The sequence below is a fragment of the Panthera tigris genome, chromosome C1 (genome assembly GCF_018350195.1).
Source record: "Panthera tigris isolate Pti1 chromosome C1, P.tigris_Pti1_mat1.1, whole genome shotgun sequence".
In the NCBI taxonomy this organism is placed as follows: Eukaryota; Metazoa; Chordata; class Mammalia; order Carnivora; family Felidae; genus Panthera; species Panthera tigris.
Window position 1 is genome coordinate 213,618,396 of NC_056667.1, and position 22,627 is coordinate 213,641,022.

Consider the following 22,627-nt stretch of genomic DNA (forward strand, 5'->3'; position numbering starts at 1 on the left):
GTGCTGGGGCTCAGCGTTTGAATCACGGTGGGTTGGACGTGATTTCTAGAGAATTCCAGGCGGCGAGAACACATGGCTCCCGATTAACACATTCGCAGGTGGTCAGCGAGTCAAATGATCTGGTGCAAATGAGGTGAGGTCTCATTAGGGGAAACCTGGCAGAACCTAGTCCCAAGCGGCTGGTCTGGGCTGGGGACCGGGATCATCATGGTGGCCGAGGGAGCCAGGAAGTTAGCGATAATGCGACGGCGTTCTTGCAGTGGGTAGAGTTTGAGGAGGACGCGGCAAAAACCTCTGCAAGCCTTGTGTGCCCTGTCGTTGCTCCACCGGGGGCCACGAGGGCAGAAGACCAGGGCATTCGGTCCTCAGTGACTGACACGTGTTGTCCTTGGTCTGCTGCCACTCACTCTCGGCACCCTGACCCTGTTTCTTCGTGTTCGGTCAGTTTTAAAAACAGGGGCGCCTGGGTGGCTCAGTCGGTTGGGCGTCCGACTTCGGCTCAGGTCACGATCTCATGGTCCGTGAGTTCGAGCCCCGCGTCGGGCTCTGGGCTGATGGCTCGGAGCCTAGACTCTGCTTCCGATTCTATGTCTCCCTCTCTCTCTGCCCCTCCCCCATTCATGCTCTGTCTCTCTCTGTCTCAAAAATAAATAATCAGTTTTAAAAACAAAAGTTTGAACTCTTTTGTCAAAGTCTCACGGGCCCTGCTTCTCTTCCTTCCATAGGCTCCACTCTTCGAATAAAACCTCTTTGTATTCCGGACGGGTGATCTTTTGCCTGGATTATATCATATTCACTCTAAGGTTGATCCACATTTTCACCGTAAGCAGAAATTTAGGACCCAAGATTATCATGTTGCAGAGAATGGTAAGAATGGAGGGTGTTTGTGGTTCGCATTCTGCTTGCTAGACGCCTCCAGTTGTCTGTAGAGGGGCTTGGTCCCCCCGCAGGTCACAGTTGGCAAGGTTTGCTGTCTCCGACGTGCTTTCATCAGGGGCCTCCCCCGGTTTAAAATTTAACAGGTGGCTGGTAAGAGCAAGTGGCTAATTAAATGTGTTGCCAGTGAAGCGATCTGTCCAGATGTCAGTCTTTACCAGCTGTTTTCATTTGAGTCTGGACAACTCAGAGAAGAGGCAGGAGTGCGACATTTATACCCATCTTATAGATGCGGACCGCAGAGGTTAATGTTCGTCTGGAAGCGTGCAGGGGGCTAGAAGCACAGCGATGATCAGAGCTTCGATTCTGTAGCCACGTAGTATAGATGTAGGGCGAGCCCTACCAGCCCCCTTGCACAGGGACGTCCAACAGAAAGATAATTATCCACTGACGATGCGGGTTTCCTAAGCTTGTTTTCCAGATGACCCAAACCTCCTGTGCTTCTGTCTGTAAGTCAGATGGGCGTTTGGATTAGCTCATCTGGAGGTTGCTTTCCAACGCTGAGGTCCTCTGAGTTTGCGGTTTTAATTCAAAGCATATCTGAGGCACCATGTCACCATGAAGTCATGCTGTGTGTGCAAAAAGTCAAAAAAGAAATTAAACCGTGCGTTCTTGTCTAATAAAGACAGCTTTTAATTTTTCTTAAAAAAAAAAAGAATACCGAGGACGCAATGTAGGGGTTTAAAGAAAGGGAGCCTGATGAGGAGTAGAGGTACAGGTGCTCCAGAATTAGGCCCCTCTTTTGCTCTCGAGCTGGGCTCTCTCATCCAGAAGGTTTCTGTGGCTGAGCTGGTTGGGAGACCTAAAGCCAAAATACATCCGTTGGTTTTAATTCTGGAAAAGAGTTGTCCCAAGACCCAAAGGTGGCAAATTAGGGGGAACGCAGGGTGACTGGAACTTCGACCCTTCCCTGTGGTCAGCTGAGCAGACGAGCCACCCGCGGGGCACGGTCCTGACTCTGTTCTCTTGTCCTCCCTTGACAGCTGATTGACGTGTTCTTCTTCCTGTTCCTGTTTGCGGTGTGGATGGTGGCCTTTGGCGTGGCCAGGCAAGGGATCCTCAGGCAAAACGAGCATCGTTGGAGGTGGATATTCCGCTCGGTCATCTACGAGCCCTACCTGGCCATGTTCGGCCAAGTGCCCAGCGACGTGGACGGTGAGCGTGACCCGGCCCGGGTGGGGACAGCCGGGGGTAGGGGGGTTGCTTCCGGAACCGGCCTCCAGGGCTCCCTGCTCTGATCCACAGCTGGCGTTGAGTCAACACCAGGGAGTGAACGCTGACCCTCATGACCTTTTCTTTGAGCAGGACTTTACGCCCGCCTTGCAGACGTGTTCAGCAGCGTAGTCTGCGACGTTTCGACTTCTCAAAAAATAGCGTTTCTTGTGTTTTCAACAGCGACGTGGCAGTTGACAGCAACAAGCCTCGCTAGTTTAGGAACAGGTGTTGTGAGCTGTACTCTCTTGTATAACTGGGAGCCCATTTATTTCAAAAGGAGCAATATTGAAATTTTTGCACTGGCGGTTGGAATTTAAACATCCAGCTGTGGCCCACGGTCAGCTCTCTTTTGGAGGCAGGTTAGTGGCAGCACGGATGACACGGATGTGCCCACACCCAGCTTACGTAAGGAAGGAGTGGGGCATGTGCAGGCCAGCGTGTGTTTTGAACGAGCTGTCGAAAGCATCTTTGTGATGCCGACGATAGCCCGGGCTTGTCGTGTTCGGTCCTGCCACGACACAGTGATCCCGATGTTCCCCTGCCCTGTTGGTCACATTTCTCAGCTCCCTGGTGTTTTCTCGATTAGCCCTGTGGCCTTGGGCAGCCCTGGCCTCTTCTGCTGCAGCCTTTTCCAAGACTTTTGCTCTTTTCCTGTGCGTGATGGAAAGGCACCTTGCTATCGTTAACTTCCCTTCTGCACACTGTGCTCACCATTATTCATCAGGGAGTACGTTTCATCCTCGTGGCTTTAGTCCCACTGCACCCAGTAGTGTTAGTCCTTTGTGAGGACTGGGACTTTTTTCAAGGCCCCCCCATCTGGGCTCTGCCACTCAGTTGTGCAAATCCTATCCTTGACCCCTCCTGTGACCTCATCCCTCACCTCCAATCCATCCGCTAGTGTTGTTGATTAGGTATCAAATGTCCACAAAACCCAAATGCTTTTTATCATCGCCATCCCCCCCCCAAGCCATCCTCATTGGGTTGTCCTGTGTCCCCCACCCCCTCACCCCAGGTGCCGTGGCACTGCCTCTTCCAGAGGGTCCTCACGTTGCCTCTTGGTTTCTACATCCGCAGGTACCACGTACGACTTTGCCCACTGCACCTTCACTGGCAATGAGTCGAAGCCGCTGTGTGTGGAGCTGGACGAGCACAATCTGCCTCGGTTCCCCGAGTGGATCACCATCCCCCTCGTGTGTATCTACATGCTGTCTACTAACATCCTGCTGGTCAACCTGCTCGTCGCCATGTTCGGGTACGGGCTCATTCGCGTCCAGTCTGAGCACGTGCTCGGTCGTGACTTTCCCGGGTGTTCACGGTGTACCAGGCGGGGCCGGAGGCACCGGGGGCAAGATCTTAGAAGCCCACCCGTGAGGGAGTTAGGTGAGAGCTTAGGGCATAGGGGACGGGAGGGGGTGCGGCCTTCGAGGGACTATATTGACAACACAGCGAGTGAGTCCCTGTGAGCTGTGCTGCCAGTTTCTATGACACCAAAGACAGGTACCTGTAACGCCCTCCAGCACATCCAGACTCTGTACGTCTAGCGTCCACGTAGCCATCTTCCCGGGTGCCACGATGTGGACATGATACCGATGCAGTGGGGTTCAGCTCCTCTCCGATGTCTTTATTTTCTAGGGATTCGGTGGCTTGGATTCTAGGGTTTAAAGGACTCAGCCTCTAGTTAGTGGCTGCTTTAACAATTTTCAGTTTAAATACAAATCATAAGAGCAGAGTCAGGAGAGTGACTTTCTTTTGGGGCTCATGTCTCATGAGGTGAAGAGAGAATGCGACGGTGACTCTAAAATATTTTCATTGCCTTTGGCAGTTCTCCCTAATACTTTCAGAAAATCGTGGTCTTCATTTCCCTTCATCTTTCTTAAGAGGGTTTCACCGGGTTTCTGTGGTAGTTTCAGTGCGAGCTACTTAGTTGTATGTTGTTGTTTTAAGGCAGGTAGTCATTTTTTTAAAGTTTATTTATTCCAAGAGAGAAAGAGAGAGAGGAGGAGAGAGAGAGAGGAGAGAGAAAGGGAGAGAGAATCCCAAGCAGGCGCCACACTATCATTGTGGATCCCTATGTGGGGCTCAAACTCGCGAATCTGTGAGGTCACGATCTGAGCTGGAATCAAAAGTCAGACACTTAACCAACTGAGCCACCCAGGTGCCCCAAGGTAGGTAGTCATTTTGGGTATGTGATCCCAGCACAGACAGACAGAAAATTTAGCAATAGTGTATCGTTGTTAAACGTTGGGGTGGAAGAGAAACACCTTGTCGGAGTCAGAAACCCAGCAACGACGAAAGGCAAGGTAAACACCGTTGGTTTCGTACGGCACGTGTTGAAGGTAAAGGAAAGCTCAGGTGAAGTCACATGATAAGTGGTAGCTTGGAGGAAACGGTGGCATGAGAGGAACGAAGACTTTTTAATTCCCGATGTAGAAAGAGCGTCTGCAGGTGGATGGCAGAAAGATGATGCAATAGGAAATTGGCAGAGGAACGGCAATTCAGAGAAGGAAACACGAAAAGGGCCTCCGTCTTGTCGATGGGAAAGGCCAGAAAAGCCAACGAGATGCTGGCTTAGGACCCATCAGATCTACAGAAATTTCAAAAAGCCTCTTGTGTTGGGGGTGATGCTGAGAAATGGACATCGCTGCTGGCAATGTGAATTGCCTCTCAGTCTCTGGAAAGTGATATGAAAAGAATTATTAAAAGAAAACACACACAAATCTTTGAGGCAGCTCTCTCGCATCTGGGACTCTTTCCTAAGGACATATATACAAGGATGCTTGTTGGATCATTGTTTGATGCCCTGTTGACTGGGGGGATGGCCGAAGAAAGCTTGTTACAGATGACAGAGTATCGCGCAGGTTTTAAAAAAGATAGATCTCTTTTTATGGACTTGAAAGAATGATATTTTGTTAAATGTAGAAAGCAAATTGCAGACTAGTTCTTATGGTGTAATCTCATTTTCTTGCAGTAAAAACCAAGAAATTAAAAGAATTAGTACAATTAATTTAAAAAAACAAATGTATGGGGTGCCTGGGTGGCTCAGTTGGTAAAGCATCCGACTTTGTCGGCTAGGGTCATGATCTCGCGGTTCCTGAGCTCGAGTTCCACGTCAGGCTCTGTGCTGACAGCTCGGAGCCTGGAGGCTGCTTCGGATTCTGTGTCTCCCTCTCTCTCTCTGCCCCTCCCCGGCTCCCACTCTCTCTCTCTCTCAAAAATAAATAAACATGTAAAAAATAAAAAAAAAATACAGGTATGTATTTCACTTGTTACAGTAATCGCATAAAGCTTCTATAATGTAGAGAAAAAATAAGAAAAAGACAACTGTTGCATAGAGCCCTGGGCTCCCAAGAGACACAAGGATTGTGGCCTCCTTTTGCACAGGGGTGGGTGGGGCCACATGCCTCTGGACTTGTCACCCATCTAGCAGGCTGAGCAGTGAGTGGCCATCTGGTCTACCCGTGTACAAAGACGTCCTCCCTCGGTCCCACCTCTACACTGTGGCCGCAGTAATGTTTCTAAAATGTCACTGCTCTACTTAAAATTCTGAGAGGATGTCGGTATTTCCCCATGGCTTTTGAGGTAAATTTCAGGTTCTTCAGCTTTTTCCAAGGCTGTCCATGACCTGGCTTTTGAGCAACAGTCAGACGTCTCACGGTCTGTCCCTGGGGAGCACCTGGGTGTCCGTCCTGAAACAGGGTGGTGACCTACGACATCTGACGCTTTGCAAGTGCTGTTCCTTCTGTCGGGATTACTTACTCCATCTTGCCTGCTCTCTTGCCCCGATCCTGCTCGCCTTTTAAGGAGCTGAGCATCATCCTCTGCCCGAGTGGTCCCTGATGCCCTCCCCACTTTGTGTAGAGACTCCCCGCACCCCCCCACACAGTGACAACCTTCTGTCCTTCTGGACCGTAAGCTCTAGAGGATGGAGACGGGTCAGGCTCAGCACCTGGACCTTTGCGGGTTGGATGAATGAGAACAGGGCCCTTCCTGTGTTTAGTTCATTATTCAGTTACACCTTGGGAGCTTGGCTGCCAGGTCTTTACATTTCCTGAGACGTGTCATTGGTGGGTCACAGACCAGCGGGGGCTGTAGCACATAGATGTATAATGTCTGTTCTGTGCCTGGGGGGGCCACGGAGATCATGTGGTTGTTGTGTCCACGTGGACCTAAGGAGAGAATGTGCAACCCTCTCCGTCACCACCCCAACGGGTGGCCAGGCAGGGAAGGACTCGGGAGTCAAGAGGCTACACAGGGTCATGCTGCCTGAGGTCCCAGTCTGAGCTGCAGAGAGAGTGGCAGCTGCTGGGTGATTATGTGTCCACATGAAAACCAGGGAGGGAGGACACGCCCTTACAACCTTTACACCGATCACGGGACAGGCCGTGTGAAAACTGGCCACCATGCAGTTTCCCCAGAAATTAACCAAAGGGGCTGATAGCTCCCAAAGCCGTGACATCTGAGTTGCACTAATTCGGTAAATCTCAGAGAGGCACAGAGTAGAATATGACTTAGATCTGTCCTGGGTCTGTGTGCTGTGAAGGGAGGACCTTGCCACATTTCTAATCCATTATCCGCATTATAATGATGAACTGATAGAATCCAGAGCCTGGAGGGACTGGAGCCCAGCGTGTCATTTTCAGGTTGAGGAAGTGAATGCCTGGCCATGGGTCTGGCCACACGGCCGTCCAGCTTACCTGTGTCCATTCAGGTCTTGAATGCAATCCTCCTCCCCAAGACACCCAACCATGGCATGGTACCCTACTGTTGCCCTATTCGGCGCTTAGGTGTGACAACTTAGGGGCATCCCTCCCTTGGGGGGGTCTCCTAGAATAGTCCTTGGTGAGGGGTGCCTGGATGGCTCAGTTGGTTGAGCGTCCGACTCTTGACCTAGGCTCGGGTCATGATCTCATGGTTCGTGAGTTTGAGCCCCGCCTCTGTCAGCACGGAGCCTTCTTGGAATTCTCTCTCTCTCTCTCTCTCTCTCTCTCTCTCTCTCTCTCTGCCCCTTCCCCCTTACTCGCTCTCTCTCTCTCAACTTAAATAAACAAACGTAAAAAATTAAAAAAGAAAAAAGAAAAGAGAATAGTCCCGGGTTAAACCAGAGACCTTTTCTTTGTTGATGCCTGTCTGGGAACTTGTGAGTAACAGGAGCCACCCTCCCGCCACCCTTGGGCGGAATCTTCGGAACACTGTTTCTGACGGCCGTGGGAGCTGTTCTGGGCTCTGTGGGCCAGTGGCCGCCAGGCGGTGACCCCTGTCTCGCATCACATCCAAGCATTCATGTGAAAGCTTAACCGTACACAACGGCAACCTTATGAACTGTAATGTAAAGGAGCACTTGGGAATTTTAAAGCAGCATTCGAGCGCTCTCTAGATGGCATTCAACGGGAGAGGTAATGGATGTAAACCTCTGTGATTATTCTGCATTAAAATTATCGATCACGGGCCCTGTGCAGCTCATCAGAGCATGAAGTGAACTTACAGTCAGTAGATGACTCCGGGTCATCTTGACACGCAGCCGTGATGCTCACGGGCACCGTCCTGGAGATATTCCACCCTTTGCCTTTTTTTCCCAAAGGGGATCCGTCAAACATGTCCTCATCTAGGAGTATTTCTGTAACCAAAATATGTTTCCATCTTAGGAGGAATATGCGTTCATTACAATATGCAGAAAAGTAGAAAAAAAGAAAATAATCACCAGGACCAACTAGAGGTTTGGGTGACACTTCGGCTGGCTAGGGGGCGCTGTTGAAAGGGGTGAGAAGAAGAAAAGAGCAGATAATGTGGTCTTAAGAATAGCTCGTGTTTACTGATTCTCTTCTGGTGCGGCCATGCAGGTGCCTGTCATTGACCATTTTGGTGGAGGTGTGGCTTTCTTATCACTTTGCAGATGAGGAGTTGGAGGCAGAGAGAAGTTAAGTCTGTGCTGTTAAAGGAGTTGAGGGGCACGTAGACATATTCATATAGTATGATATGGTACAATGTGCGATATAATGCAATACATAACATAAGGTAGTATAACGATATTATGTAATATAACATATTATAATAGAATATTATATAAGAAGTACTAAAAAGGCTGTTTTCAGAGACTGGAGATCAGGGCAGCGTTATTAGGTGTGACAGAACATTGGAGGTGGGGCCAGGGTCAGTGGCACTGAGCAGAGGTAACATTCACTCAGAGGACCCCTTACTGGGGGGAGCTCACAGCCTGACTCAAGGCGGTGGGTGGGGGGCGAAGCAGGGGAGATAAAGCTAGTCTGGGGAGAATCAGCCACTGAAGGGGGTGGAAAGGGAGGCAGCGGCCAGGTTGTGGGGTGTCTTTTATGCCACGTTAAAGAAGTAGGACATTTTCTCGCAGATGAAGGAGCATCTGCTGGGTCTTGATGCAGGGCACAGGGCACAGTCTTAGTCGTGTGATTCTGAGAGCAAACCACTAAACCGAGTTTGCACTTCCAAAATCAGTGGAGTGAGGGGCGCCTGGGTGGCTCAGTTGGTTGAGCGTCTGACTCTTGATGTCGGCTCAGGTCCTGGTCCTAGGGTTGTGGGATCGAGCCCCGTGTTGGGCTCTGTACTGAGCGTGGAGTCTGCTTGGGATTCTCTTTCCCTCTCTCTCCCTCTGCTTATATCCCCTGCTCATTCTCTCTCTCTCTGAAAAAAAAAAAAAAAATCAGCGTAGTGAAATGGTTGGCTGTCTCTTACTGTTGACTTTGAACCTGTTTTTTTGATCTTGTGGAATGAGAGGGGAACAGAGATGTGCAGGAGGGGTCTGGGGGGAGGCAGCAGAAGTCGGGGTCACCAAGGCCACCGGGCAGGTCTGGCCGGATATTGCTGGCGTGTCTGGGAAGAAGTAACAGATGGAAAGCGTGTGAAATCTGCGAAAAGCTCAGAGGAGGTGTTTCCTGATTGAGATCTAGCTGGCAAGTTTCTCGTCTTTCAGTTCATTCTAAAATTCTGCCATTGTTTTAGCGTCTTCTTTTTCTTCGTGATTTTTTTTGGCAGACTTGCTGTTCTGGTCTGTTGATCAGTCTATTTTGGTTTTTACTACCAAATGGCTTTAATTACTGACTTAAAAAAATGATTTGAGCATCTGTTGTGCAAGTCCCCCTCCTTATTCTCATTCAAAACTTTTCCTGGGTTTTCTTGTACATTTAATAACAGGGAGGCGCCTAAGGCTCATCTTCCAAAACTCTTTATTCTTTCCCCTTCAAAAAAAAAAAAAAACCCTTGTGAATTTTATTGTGATGATGTGAACTTGACAGAATCATTCAGGGGATGCTGAAAAAAAAATGGTATCTTACCATCCAGAAAAAAATGGTGTGATTCTCTACTTTTTCAAAGATACGTGGTTTCCTGGTGACAATTAACAGTTTTACTCTATGGATCTGGAAGATTTTTGGTTACCTTTTCTCCTAGCCGTTTGTGATTGTGAACAAGACATTGTTTCCTATTTTTTTTTTTTCAGTAAGTAATTTTTGACATGTAGGAAGGCTGTTACAGATTTGCTTATTTATTTTGGAATGAGTCTCCTTACTGAATTCTTTTATTCTCTCTCTCCTTTTTTAAATTGTGCCATGGAAGGTTCCTCCTGTTTCTTATTTATTAAACTCCTTTCTTTTCCTCCTACTTCTTTTTTAGTTTTTCTAATCGGAAATGGATGTTGAATTTGCCAGAAGACTTTCTAGCAGCTAGGGAAATGGCATGTTTCCTTTTGATCTGCGATGTATTAGGAAAATGATATATTATATAAATGATCTTAATATTTAGTCGTCCTCTGTTCTTTGGTCATGGCATATTATCCTGTTAACGTGCTGCTGGATCTCATTTACGTTCAAGGCTATCTGAATCCTAAACATTTGTTATCTCTTGGTAACATTTTCAGTGTCAGCAAATCTCTGAAACTTTGTGTCCCTGTGAGGTTCCTGCCTCCTCAGTCCTGCTCCACAGAAGGCACTTGGGTGGTCTTAGGGGACCAAACTCAGTCATCACTGCAGATCTCCCACCAGCTGGGTAGCGGAGGGCACATGATATCCGTGGAGTCGTAGGGTCAAAGGGAACATCGTGGACTTCCTCTCCAGGAAGGCTCTGGATGGTCAGCGGCCGACAGGGAGATGCCCAGAACCTGGGTGGGAGAGACGGTGTCTGAGTTGCTCTGGACATTTGCTGAGGGGGGTGGTGCTCACGTATTGGCACCAGGATCCTGCCTCTCCTTTTACAGAGATGGAACGCAGTGCCTAAAGAATATAAAAATTATTTTAACAAAGCAGTTTGAAGCGGTGCTCAATTATCGACTGGCCTTCCCTGGGGAACGCTCATGTCTCTCTCTTTGGCTGAGTCCGGAACTCATCTGCGGGGGGAGGGGTGGAGAAGTTTAGAAGCTCCTGCCCTGTGGGGAAGGTGGGCCTCAGTATAAATAAGCCCCAGCATGGCCAACCCCAGAAATGTGTTATTTATGCAAAGTGGCTTTTGGGTATTCAAGTCCAGTAATCAGCTGGCTTGCTTGTCGCCCCCTGGGATGTGGATAAGGGTTTGTACTGTTTGCCCAGGAGGATGATACCAATGGAGACCTTAGTTTATGGGCATGGGCCCAAATCCATTCTAGACCAGGGACAGGCGACTTTTCCTGTGAGGGCCAGCTAGGGTCTTGGCTTTGGCCCAGTGCCAAGCATCCACCCCCACCTTTCTGCTCGGCAAAGACCATTCTAATGTGGCGATCCCTGCAGAACAGTGGGGGTGGGGGGTGGATTTGGCCCCCCGGTCACAGCTGGCCAATCCCTTCTCTAGATGACCCGGAAGACATGGGATGTTCTCGCAGCTTCTGAGCGACTAGTTAAGAAGCCAAGATGCAAATCGTTTCCCACTGGGACTCTTCTTGGCCCGAGTGCGGTGCTGAGCTCCCGAGGAAGGGAGAGAGGTCCACCTGCCGGAGAGGCCGGCTCCCCCAGCTCGAAAGCATCCGACACGTCCCTCCCTTCCACAGGAGTGGTTGATTCCTTCCGGGCGGAACCTCAGAGAACAACATCTGATGCGTTAAAATAGATGCTGTGGCTTTTGCCTGTTTGACTAGTTACGTTAGCATTTTGAGATCCTCCAGTGACAGTGATTTGGATGGTGGCATTTGTTCTGTCACAACGTAACAGACGGACCTCTGGCAAGTTCTCAGCCTGGACTTCATTAATCCGGGGTGTGCCCGCCACCCTCCCCGCTTTCAGTGCAGGGGCCTACGGTGCCGTTTGAAGAGCCAGCGGGGACCCGCGAGGACAGATAAAGATGTTGGTGGTGGCCTCAGAGCAGCCTGACCTACATCCGGAAGAAACTGCAAGCTAGCTGCCGAATTCACTCTGCTCTGGTCTCATACAGCACAGTCTTGTTTTCCACCTAAAAAAAAAATCTGCATAGAATGGACACAATTGACATGAGAATCAGCCAAGCGACCGTCTTATGTGCCTCGTGTAGGAGTTTATGTGTTATAGATGTTCAAGAAACATGAATTCCCTTCCTGCAAAGACGGCTGGCTCCCTGGGGCTGGGCTTATTACAGGTGCTGAAGGGGCACCTGCCGCTGACACCAGTCCTGCACGGAATCCAGGACCCGGGGTGTCCCGTTCATCAGCAGGCTCCAGCACGAGCAAAGCCAAGCTTCTGTAACCAAAGCCATAGCTGTGTAGGTTAGTGTTTTGCCCGTGTGTGTGATCGTTTCTTAGCTAAAGGTATTTAAGCCTTAGATCGTAGCGTGCCACGGGGCAAGAATGAGGTCTCACAACAGACAGACCCGGGTCCCCTGCCTGGTCACCTCATCCAGGCCTGGCCTGCGAAGTGTTTAGCCAGAATTGGGAGAACTGAATGCAACCCCAGTCAGAATTTGCTTATAGATTTCAAAGACTGATTGCTGCTTCTTTGGCTCTCGGGGCGGCAGGGGGTGGGGGTGGTGGTTATTTGATATCAGCAATACAAGTATCTGCGATGGTTGAACTTCCCAAATGGTAAAACGCTTCATCGTTTTCTTTAATTAAGTAGTCCAACCAAATCCTTTGGAGACACAGCATAGCTCAGAACCTTTCCTGCTTTACTCTGGGAGGTGGTATTATGTGGTAATGAGGCAGGCAGACGCTGGGCAGGACCGCGGGGCCCAAGGCCTGGCCTTACCATTTCCGAGTTGGGAAATTCAGACAAGATTCCTATGCCTGCTATACCTCAGTTCTCTGATCCGTCCGTCGTAGACGAAAGTAGGACTCTTATCCCATGGAGAGCTGTTTGCAGATGACGTCGTTAGTAGAAGTAGGCTGCTTCGAGCAGCATCTGGTGCACAGCGTTAGCTGTGTTATGGTTGGTTTGATCTGTAACTGATAAATCGGTGGCACAATGAGACATTCTTCTGGCCAGTGGCTGTTTTTTCTAATTACGTGAATAATTCATGCCCATTGCGTAATGCTTAGGAAGGGAACAAAAGAGAATAGAGAACATTCACGATGTGGGCTGGAGATCACCACTGTGATTGGCGGATTTATTTCTCCCTGGGAGTTGTGACTCACGTAGTAAGATGGTGTGGTAAGTGTGAGTTTGAGCCTAATTATTTCACTTACCATGTGTTATAAGCCTTTCCCCAAAGTATAAAAATTACTAGTAATCATTCGTTTGAACAGCCACGTAATGCAGTCCTATTGATTAACCATGATGGCTGATTCGTTTTCTTAGTGTCGAGCATTTCTGTTGTCCCGTTCTATTGAGGTGGGAGGTTGGGGAAGCTGGTTTTTTCAGGGTGTGGAAAACGGCCATGCGTGTATATCCTTTGATATATTTCCTTTTCTCAGTACCTCCATAGTCTTAGGTTAAATTTCCAGAAATCAAGTCATTGGATCAAAGGGATGAACATTTCTTTTTTAATGTTTATTTTGTTTTTGAGAGAGAGGGAGACAGAGCGTGAGCAGGGGAGGGGCAGAGAGAGAGGGAGACACGGAATCCGAAGCGGGCTCCAGGCTCTGAGCTGTCAACACAAAGCCCGACGTGGGACTTGAACTCATGGACCGTGACATCATGACCTGAGCCAAAGTTGGCGGCTTAACCGACTAAGCCGCTTAGGTGCCCCTAAGGGATGGTTGAACTTCCCAATTGGTAAAATGCTTCATCGTTTTCTTCAATTAAGTTGTCCAACCAAATCCTTTGGAGATAGAGCATCCCCTAAGGGATGAACATTTCTAAGGCCCTTGATAAATATGAACAAACTTCCTTCCCAGACTGTTTATAATTAAACTCCCGTTAGCAACATATGAGGAGCAAATTGTTCCTAACAGAGTCGATACCTTCGCCTCTTTGTGACTAACGCAATAACAGACCGACGACCGAAGGGAATCCTTGAAAGGTCTTGAAGTAAAAAGCTTTTTAAAAGTTCCCTGGACAGTATTTTTTGTGCGCTAAAACCCCAAGCCCCAGACCCCAAAGCCGTAGACACAATTCTGGCCCAGCCCCAACTGAAGAGTGCCCGATGCTGAGCTGTGCTGGCCCCGGTCTCGGCACGGATTCTCCTCCCCTGCCTGGACTTAAGCTATCATTAAGCTATATCGCAGTCATGCCTCATTATCAATGCCACCGTGTTTGGCAATCAAATGAGGAGGCGCGTGGCAGGCTGAGGCTTGACCTTGTCTCCCCTCCTACCAGCTACACCGTGGGCACCGTCCAGGAGAACAACGACCAGGTCTGGAAGTTCCAGAGATACTTCCTGGTGCAAGAGTACTGCAACCGTCTGAACATCCCCTTCCCCTTCGTGGTCTTTGCCTACTTCTACATGGTGGTGAAGAAGTGTTTCCAGTGCTGCTGTAAGAGGAAAAACACGGAGCCCTCTCCTTGCTGTGAGTCATTGTCCGTTCCGTGCCCGGGGACAGGAGCAGTGATCGGTCGTGGGGGACGCGCGCCAGGTCCGCGCGGGGCAGCGGGAAGGGGCTTCGTCATAGTCACGGCCTCGCTCCCATGCGTATGTCCGTAGAGACAGGGAATTACCCGAGGGAGAGAGTAGGTTAAGGGAGCGTTGCAGATCTGTGGGCTGGTCTCATTCTGGGGGGATAACTTTCGGGTGAGCATCATAATCGTGCAAATAGTAGGTCGAACAAGTGTGACGTGGAGACGCGACTTCGGTCTTGCTTCCGTGAGATGTCGACTCTGGTAGGCGTTAGCCCCGCCCCAGCAGAGCTCCTGACTTTCCTGGTCGCTCTTTGCGAAATCGAAAATCTTATCATTACTTCACTGCACGTGCGGTCTGGTCTGTTCACCCGCCCATTGATGGCCATGCAGGCGGGAGGCTCCCCTTTTTGCTGTACCCCCTCTCAGCTGGTAGAGCTGGAAGGAAGTGTGGGCCGCTGGCTTCTGCCTCTCTCTTCGCCCCTTCTCTCCCACCCGCCAGCTGCCGTCACGGACCCTCTGTGGGCTGGAGCACTGGGAGGGAGGAGGGGAAAGAAGCAGAAAGTCTTTTCTGGAAACAGTGGTACTGCTCTAGGCCGGCTCCGTGCTCTCTGATCTGGTGTGTGTGCACAACTGACCCTTTATTGTGTGGGCACCTGGTGGGTCCTTCAGCTGTTCCCTGGCTGGCCCCTCGACTCCCAGGGCTTGCCGGTACTTTCTCCAGCGCTGCGTCCCCTTAACCTCTAGTCCACACCACGCAGACTCTCCCTGATGGGGACCCACTTCCTTCGGGAAGGCGGGGACGCCCACAGCTCTCCTTTTCCCGTGGCTACCCACCTCCTTAGCCCCGATAAGGGGTAAGGAGCAGGAGGGTCCCCACTGGGCTCCCTCTCCTTCCCCCACCGCTGTGGGAGCCAGAATCTATCATCAGGGAATTCTCAGTCACCCTGGGGGACACCCTCCCCCGGTACAGCTCTCTTCCCTGCACTAGGCTAGGTTTTCTTAACCCTTGATCCTGGGGCCACGGACCCAGACAGATCTTCCTAGCTTGCAGACACGTTTCGACCAAATTAAGCAGGAAAGGAGGGAGAGGCTTATTTTTATTCATTTGGGTGTTTGGGCACAGAGGAAAAGATAGAAAGGGCACCGCCAGCCCATTCATTTTGCCTTCTGACCTCGGATTTAAGCCAGGGGATCTGGCTCTGGGGGAGGCCTGCAGGCTGACCTCTTCATCACGCACGGCACCAGGGCTTGTGTGTTTCGGGGCCGTGAGAGGCTTTATATTTCTTTTATTTATTTTTTAAGTTTATTTATTTATTTTGAGAGAGCACAGGCAGGGGAAGGCAGAGAGATGAGAGAGAGAATCCCAAGCAGGCTCCACGCTGTCAGCGCAGAGCCTGACGTGGGACTCGAACTCACGAACCGTGAGATCCCGACTGGAGCTGAAATCAAGAGTCAGACACTTAACCGACTGGGCCACCCAGGCATCCCATAAATTTCTTTTAAAAATCATCAGGAAAAGCACGAACTTTTCGGTCACAAACTTTAAGTCAAGGAAAGCAAAGCACGAAAAGGGATACACCCTGTCGCGCATAGAGAAGAAACAGTGTAAAAACAGTCCTGTTGCTCAAAGTCTTCCTTCCTTCACAAATACTAACTCTGTTCTGGGGGTACCAGTTGCGAACAGAAGCATGTGAGGGCTGCTTGGCCCATAGTTTTACCTACATGGTTCCAGAGAAAGAACCGTGGATAAAAATTTCAGGGAGGAAGATTTTGAGTTGGTAAAAGTTTAAGACAGTGTCCAACAAATCACATTATCAGTAAATGAAATGAATAGCTGTGTGAGGTCGTGAATCCCCATCACTGGTTGGATTCCGGCTGGGGCTGGGCAGGTGGATTTGGAATGAAGATCCACTCTCCACACGTGCCCTGTGCTCTGTCCAAGATCAGTGCAACCAGAAAATCCAGTGTATCACTAAGGGCAAATCAGTCTTCTGAATTTGGATGGGTTCGACGACCCAATGCATTCTGTTCCCCCAAAACTTAGTCAAGAAGTAAGCGCGCTAAGAACATAAAAATGGGAGCAAAACCCCCAATTTGGCCATCAAACGGGCAGGACTTCAGCTTCGGGAGGCAAACAGGTCAGAAATGAGCTATGTGAATCCGCACCTGTTTCCTTGGGAGAATGATGCTCTTACAACCATTTGAGAAAAAGATGACATCCTCTCTCCCCATATAGTTCTTAGTCTCAGGGAGGAATAAAGAAATAGAGGGAATAGGGGGGCACAGCGGGACAGGTCCTTCTCCATGCCGGGCACAGTGATGGCGGGAGAGGGCGAGCCGAGGGCCCCGTTTACTCGCTGGAGACTTCTGGACGCCCTGCTCGCCATTCATTCATTTGTCGCTGCTTGGAGATCATGGATTCCAGAAACCGCGGAACTCGGTGGTTGCCAGAGCCTCCCATGCTAACTCGTTTCCCAAATGCACCTTGCACTTGCCTCCAAGTCACCGGGACGTCGTGGGATTTAAGCTCGAAACTGTCCTTTGGAGAAAGATGCCAAGATTTTTCAAACAACTTTTCAGATAAGGTAGAATCCAACCTTCCATTAAAAAATTTTTTTAATGTTTATTTTTAGAGAGAGAGAGAGAGAGCGAAGAAGTGGGGGAGGGGGAGAGAGAGAGGGAGACACAGAATCCGAAGCGGGCTCCAGGCTCCGAGCTGTCAGCACAGAGCCCCACGCGGGGCTCGAACTCACGGACCGTGAGATCATGACCTGAGCCGAAGTCGGACGCTCAGCCGACTGAGCCCCCCCAGGCGTCCCCCAGGCTTCCATTTTTGCTGCTTTTTGGTGACATCATAAAGTAACAGTGACAAAGTATGCCGCCCCTTCCCAGTAATTGCACTGTTAGAAAATATATTGCTTTCCATGAGAAAAAACCAATCCATATTCCTTATGGAACATTTGAAAAATACAGAAAAACGTAAATAAGAAAGAACAAGAACACACGTAAGCCACCACTCAGAGATAGATATTGTTAACATAATGGTATCTATTCTATTAGTTTCGTGCGGGTGGATGATAATTAGGTTGTTCTGTACAGACACATCCATAACCTAAGTTGTTCATTTAGTTAATAATACATGCACATTTTCCATACACATAAATATCAACCTGTACGACAGTTTTGAACCGTAGACTCTCCCGGCCTACGGATGCGCCACATTCAACGTCACCAGTCCCTCGCTGTTACACACGTAGAGGGTTTCGGTGCTTTCCGTGTCCTACGGCATGACGATAAATAGCTATATGCCTTCATTTTTTAGCGTACTGCTGATTTTTTTCCCCTTGGAGTTATTTATAGGAGAGAAATTTCTGGATAAAGGGTACTTACAGATTTAAATCTTTTGATATTGTCTGCCACCCTCCTCCACCTTCTCCATCATGTGCTGCAGCTGTAACAATTTACAGATCTTTTTCCCCAACTTACGGGACACCTGTTCATCCACATCTTTGCCCACACAGGCCATAGTTATTACTGTAGACCTTGCTAATTTTCCACGTTGGGTGGTGAAAGTGCCATGCCATCATCTCAACGGCATTATTTCGACTGCTAAACAACTTGCCATTTTGTCTTGGTCACTGTCGTTCGTGACCGTCGCTCATTTGTCACTGTCACTCTTTGGCCATCTGTGTCCAGGAGTGTGCGTTGTTCCTTTCCGTGTTGGTTGTTAAGTGCTCTCACTGGGTTTCTACGTGCATCGCGGTTTGAGCAGAAGACATTGGCAACCACTTTGCTAGGAAAAATCCAATGGAAAAAAATCCAGTTAGGAATTATTTTCTATAAACCGGCATTTGCTATATAGGATTTGCTGAAATCCGTCACTTGCCTATCGGCTCTGCTTTTGATTCCCGATTAATTCTTTTTAAATCCAGGAAGATCTTACACTTTGAAGGCAATTTAAAAATAAAACTAGATTTTTTTTTTTTTCCGCAAGTGGACGCCTTCCTGAACCTAGGTGCTTTTTTCCCCCCACGAGTTCGTACGGAGGATTGCTGTCCGTTGTGCCATTACCTGAAACGCAGGCGCCTTGTTGATCTGTGATTTTGTTTGCTTGCCTTCTGAGAGGCCCAGGTACTGTAAGAAATTGAACTGAGAATCTTGCTGGAACATGCCCCAGGCCAGTTTTACAGCAGGCCCTGCCTCAGATGAAAGGAAAAGGACTGAGTGGAAGAATTTTCCTTGAGGTCCACACCCAGACTGCGTATTATTTCACAAGGGTAGGAATGATGTCCGGGCTTTATGGTCCTCTCTTCCAAAGTCCCTACGCCCCTTGTAGGTTGAGAGAGTAGCGATCCATCCGTAATTATCCAACCGACTGGTTGACATAGCCTTTTTATGTCATCAAAATGGGAGAGGAGCACCCATAAAACGTGAGGACAGAATTCATTGGTGAAATGATTTTACTAAGTCACAAAAACACCCAGACAGGCTTTTGATTGATTTCTGTTTAGAATAAAGATTGCATTCCTATTTCACTCAGACAGCTCCAATTCTGCATTGTTACCAAGAAATTCATTAGCATTCCATCGCTTTGCGGCTGTTACTAGCAAGTAACGTCACTCACATCAGCCTGTGCGGGACGAATCTAAATCTTCCGGGTCCAGGGTATCACCAAATGACGAGCAGGTGTTGATTTAGGAGGTAAGGGACAGAAGAAACAGTGTGATGTTTTTTTTTTTTTTTTTTTTTGGTCTCATTATTCAAGGTTTCAAAAACGAAGACAACGAGACTCTGGCCTGGGAGGGTGTCATGAAAGAAAATTACCTCGTCAAGATCAACACGAAAGCCAATGACACCTCAGAGGAGTATGTCAGTCGTTCGCTTCTGCTTTGCACGGCCCCCCCCTTGCGTACATTAAGTTTGTAGAACATAAGTAGCTTCTTTGAGTAAGCTCTGGGAAGAGAATTTACGGCAGAAAGAAAAAGCACCAAAAAGGTATTACCTGGGCAATTGAAGATGAGAAACACGTGAGTGTGTATCAGCCTTTCCAGAAGGGCAGGACCACCCACTTGCCATCCCGATTGCCCTCTGAGGCCCCGGGGAGGGAAGAGGTACTTGGAGGCTGTAGGGCGGGGCCTTGGAACCAGGTGACAAGAGCGCGGGTCGCTCTGCCATGGCTGCAGAGGTGGATTCCGGGAAGACCCACCCACCCATCTCGGGCAATTGGCATCGTCTCACAGGTGACGCACACCTGTCTCTGTGATGAAGAACTAGAACGGGGGACCATTTGGTGGGTCCGTTACGGGCTGTCCTTGAGAAGTCCTGAAGCTCAGTTATGAGTTGCATGGAGTCATTGTAAACATGCCATAGAATGAGCTATGTCACAGCTACATCCGTAGACGGTCCCCAAGTAAAGGGCATGCAGGGCCTCTAGGAGCGGTGCCCTTCTCATTATGCGGGTTAACGTGGCTAACGGTCCGATGATGTCACTCTTCCTGAGAGCTCCAAACATGGCTCAAAATTCACTCTAACGAAGAAAGAGTAAATAGAAACACAACCAATCCCTTTGCCGAGTTTAACCCAGCTATTACGTGGGATGGATGGCATGCTCTTTCTCTGAGTGACAAGGCAGATGCCCTAAGGTTTTCTCCACTCCTGGTCTCGGAGATCTTGATTCTGGAATGGGGGGGACGGGGGGGGGGGGTGGACCTTACAGGTCAGATTCCACAACTCTGCCAGTGGAGATAGCATGTGTATGCTGTACTTCTGACGGGGGTGAGTGTGGGATCCCGCTTCGTGTGGGTGTCGGCGAGAGGACGTAGCTGACACGGATTTAGCTGAAAATGAAAACGATCGGCGTTTTGTTCTTTAAAAGACTGTAAAATGGAGTCTAATAGCCTTTTCTCTCCCCCCTGCCCTTCTCTTGTTCTCTCTGTCTCTCTTTTAACTTCTTTGAAGAATGAGGCATCGGTTTAGACAGCTGGATACAAAGGTATAGTTCTGATGATAGTTTGGGAAACATTATTTTTTTTTAAATCTGTGTTGTCTTTGATCTTTCAGCGGGAGGCCAGTGGTTGTGGTCTGAAAACAAAAGAAGTCAATTATTAAAAAAAAAGAGAAAAAGACAGAAGTGACCCTGTTCCGTGTTTGTTCAGCGTGCAGGGTCTGGGGGCTGGAGCGGAGTGACTTCTCAGATAGCCCCCTGTGTGCTAAAGTCCTATTTCCCGACCTTTGGACTGTCTCCTGTGTCTGTCTGACCCAGGGCCCCCTCTGCGCTTTCTCTCAGCTGCGAAAGCAGGTGTAAGATGCCTGCAGTTCCAGAAACACCAGCGAGGCTCAGAAGAGTGATTTGGGAGGCTGTGAGCCTCTGTGCTCGTCCTCGATGCTGCTCTAATTTGTTAGCTATTTAATTTGAAGGGCATTGCGAATGCACGGATACACACGTGAGCATTAGGCGTGGGGAGAGTGTGCCCACGTCCTCCCTGAGCTGGGTGGCCGGAAATTGTGACTTAGGATTAGCAGACATTACAACTGATTCATAAGTACCGGATCCCTGGTAGGCTCTGTGGGGGAAATGATACCTGGTGTTTTATCACGGTATTTTGAGAACGGCATCCTGGATGACGGCAATCACATTCTGCCCCAGGGCCATGCCGTGTGGTGGCTAGACGGTACCCCATCGAGTAAGGCAGACTCTCCAGCACCCTGCCTGGACCGCTAGGGTCTCAATGAATGTTTATTGAGTGAAGAAATGACCGAAAGCTACCCCGTCGTAGAGCTCTTACATGAGAAGTTATCCAATTCAAATTTTGGGGGTTATTTATGTGTTATTTACCACCAGAATTCTTTTTTTTTTAAGTTTATTAAATTTGAGAGAAAAAGAGAGAGAGACAGAGAGCACCTGAGCAGGGGAGGGGTAGAGAGAGAGGGAGAGAGAGAATCCCAAGCAGGCTCCACGCTGTCAGTGCAGAACCCAGCACGGGGCTCAATCTCACGAACCGTGAGATCATGACCTGAGCCGAAATCAAGAGCCAGGTGCTTAACTGACTGGGCCACCCGGGCGCCCCTGATGCGAGGCAGGTCACCTGCCTGACAGGTCCTGTCTGGACGGTGTGTCTGTGTCTGGTCCCCCAGAGTAGCTCTTGTCTTCCTTCGGAATCTTCGTCTTCCCTTTCTCTGGAACTGCCAGCTGTGAACATTGGAGTCGACTACTCCGGATGATGGTCTGTCTTGTGCCGACAATCAAATGCTTCCATCACAATTTGCTTTAGTTACCTACTGCTGCGTAACAAACACCCCCCCACCCTTCAGTGGCTCCCAGCAGCCATTTTGTTTGGCTCTTGTTTTTTTGTGGGTCAAGAGTCTGGGGGCTCATCAGCCGGGCGGTTCCGCTTCCTGTGGGCTCGGCTGGATTTATCGGGCTGGATTCAGTGGGTGGCAAGGCCAGGATTTGGCACCCCTATGCTCCTCCATGTGGCTTCTCTCCCACGTGTGACGTCTGATCCCTGTGGCTTGGGCTTGTCGCCGCATGGTGGTCTTGGGGCTGTCCCCCTTCGTCCACAGTTGCTGGCTTCCAAGAGCGAGGAAGCAAAGACTGGCAGTGCCCTGGAAGGCTAGGCCTCCACCTGGCATGATGTCATTTCCACCAGAGTCTATTGATCAAAGCGGTCAAGGCTGGCCCAGATTCCGTGACCCACCTCTTGAAGTGAGAGTGGCACTTGCGTGGGGGCCAAAAGGAACTGGTGGTGGCCTCCATCTTTGGGGACACGCTATCACACGATGGTATATTTTGTTACAGCTGCTCTCCTTCTGAAGTTGTGTTGTTTGTTGTTAATGGAGGGGCTGGGAAGACTCCTGTTTTCTTGGACTTGAGGGCTGTGCGTGGATGATCGTGCGAAGATGTGTACCAGGATTATAATCAATGGGGAGGGAAGAGAAAAGTGCTGGACATTTTTTTAAGGTTTATTTTGAGAGAGAGACATGGTCAGCAGGGGAGAGGCAGAGAGAGAAGGAGAGCGAGAGAATCCCCAGCAGCTTCCACACTGTTAGCATGGAGCCCGACGCTGGGCTCGGACTCACGAACCACGAGATCGTGACCTGAGCCGAAACCGAGAGTCGGATGCTTAACCAACTGAGCCACCCAGGTGCCCTGCTGGATATTTTTTAAAGACTACAGACAATTTAGGGAATTTTAAGAGAATACATGAAAGGAGCAGCAGGGGATAGTATTCTAAGATTGAGGCTTTATATTAGACATATAATGTGTAATAAATAGTATACATATCCGTAAATGATATATTCACTTTTCTACCTCATGTATTTTTATATTTAAATATGTCGTCTGCTGCTTCTGTGCCTAGGTCACATAGCACACAATATTGAAGGAGCCCCTGCTACGTGCCAGGCTTGGGGCTAAGTGCCATCAAAGCAGATGTGGCCCCCAAATGTCACGACTGGATCCTTTGTGGGGCGGGCTGGTCGTAGGAGCCGAGGTGTGCAGGATGCGACGGCGACGATGATTTTCATGCAGTATCCGGCACGCATCCCACAGGCCGCCCGTGTCTGCGTCAGCGGGGGGCAGG

At 49.4% G+C, this 22,627-nt stretch overlaps 1 protein-coding gene across 1 annotated transcript in view; it reads left to right on the plus strand.

The window, feature by feature from the left end:
- TRPM8 (transient receptor potential cation channel subfamily M member 8) overlaps positions 1-22,627 on the plus strand; it is an 81,278-nt gene that overhangs the window by 52,188 nt on the left and 6,463 nt on the right. The window contains exons 18-23 of the mRNA XM_042995728.1: positions 726-867; positions 1,920-2,091; positions 3,226-3,403; positions 13,806-13,996; positions 18,811-18,910; positions 20,004-20,037. Of these exons, the coding sequence (XP_042851662.1) occupies positions 726-867; positions 1,920-2,091; positions 3,226-3,403; positions 13,806-13,996; positions 18,811-18,910; positions 20,004-20,037 (817 nt within the window). The remainder of the gene's footprint in view (positions 1-725; positions 868-1,919; positions 2,092-3,225; positions 3,404-13,805; positions 13,997-18,810; positions 18,911-20,003; positions 20,038-22,627) is intronic.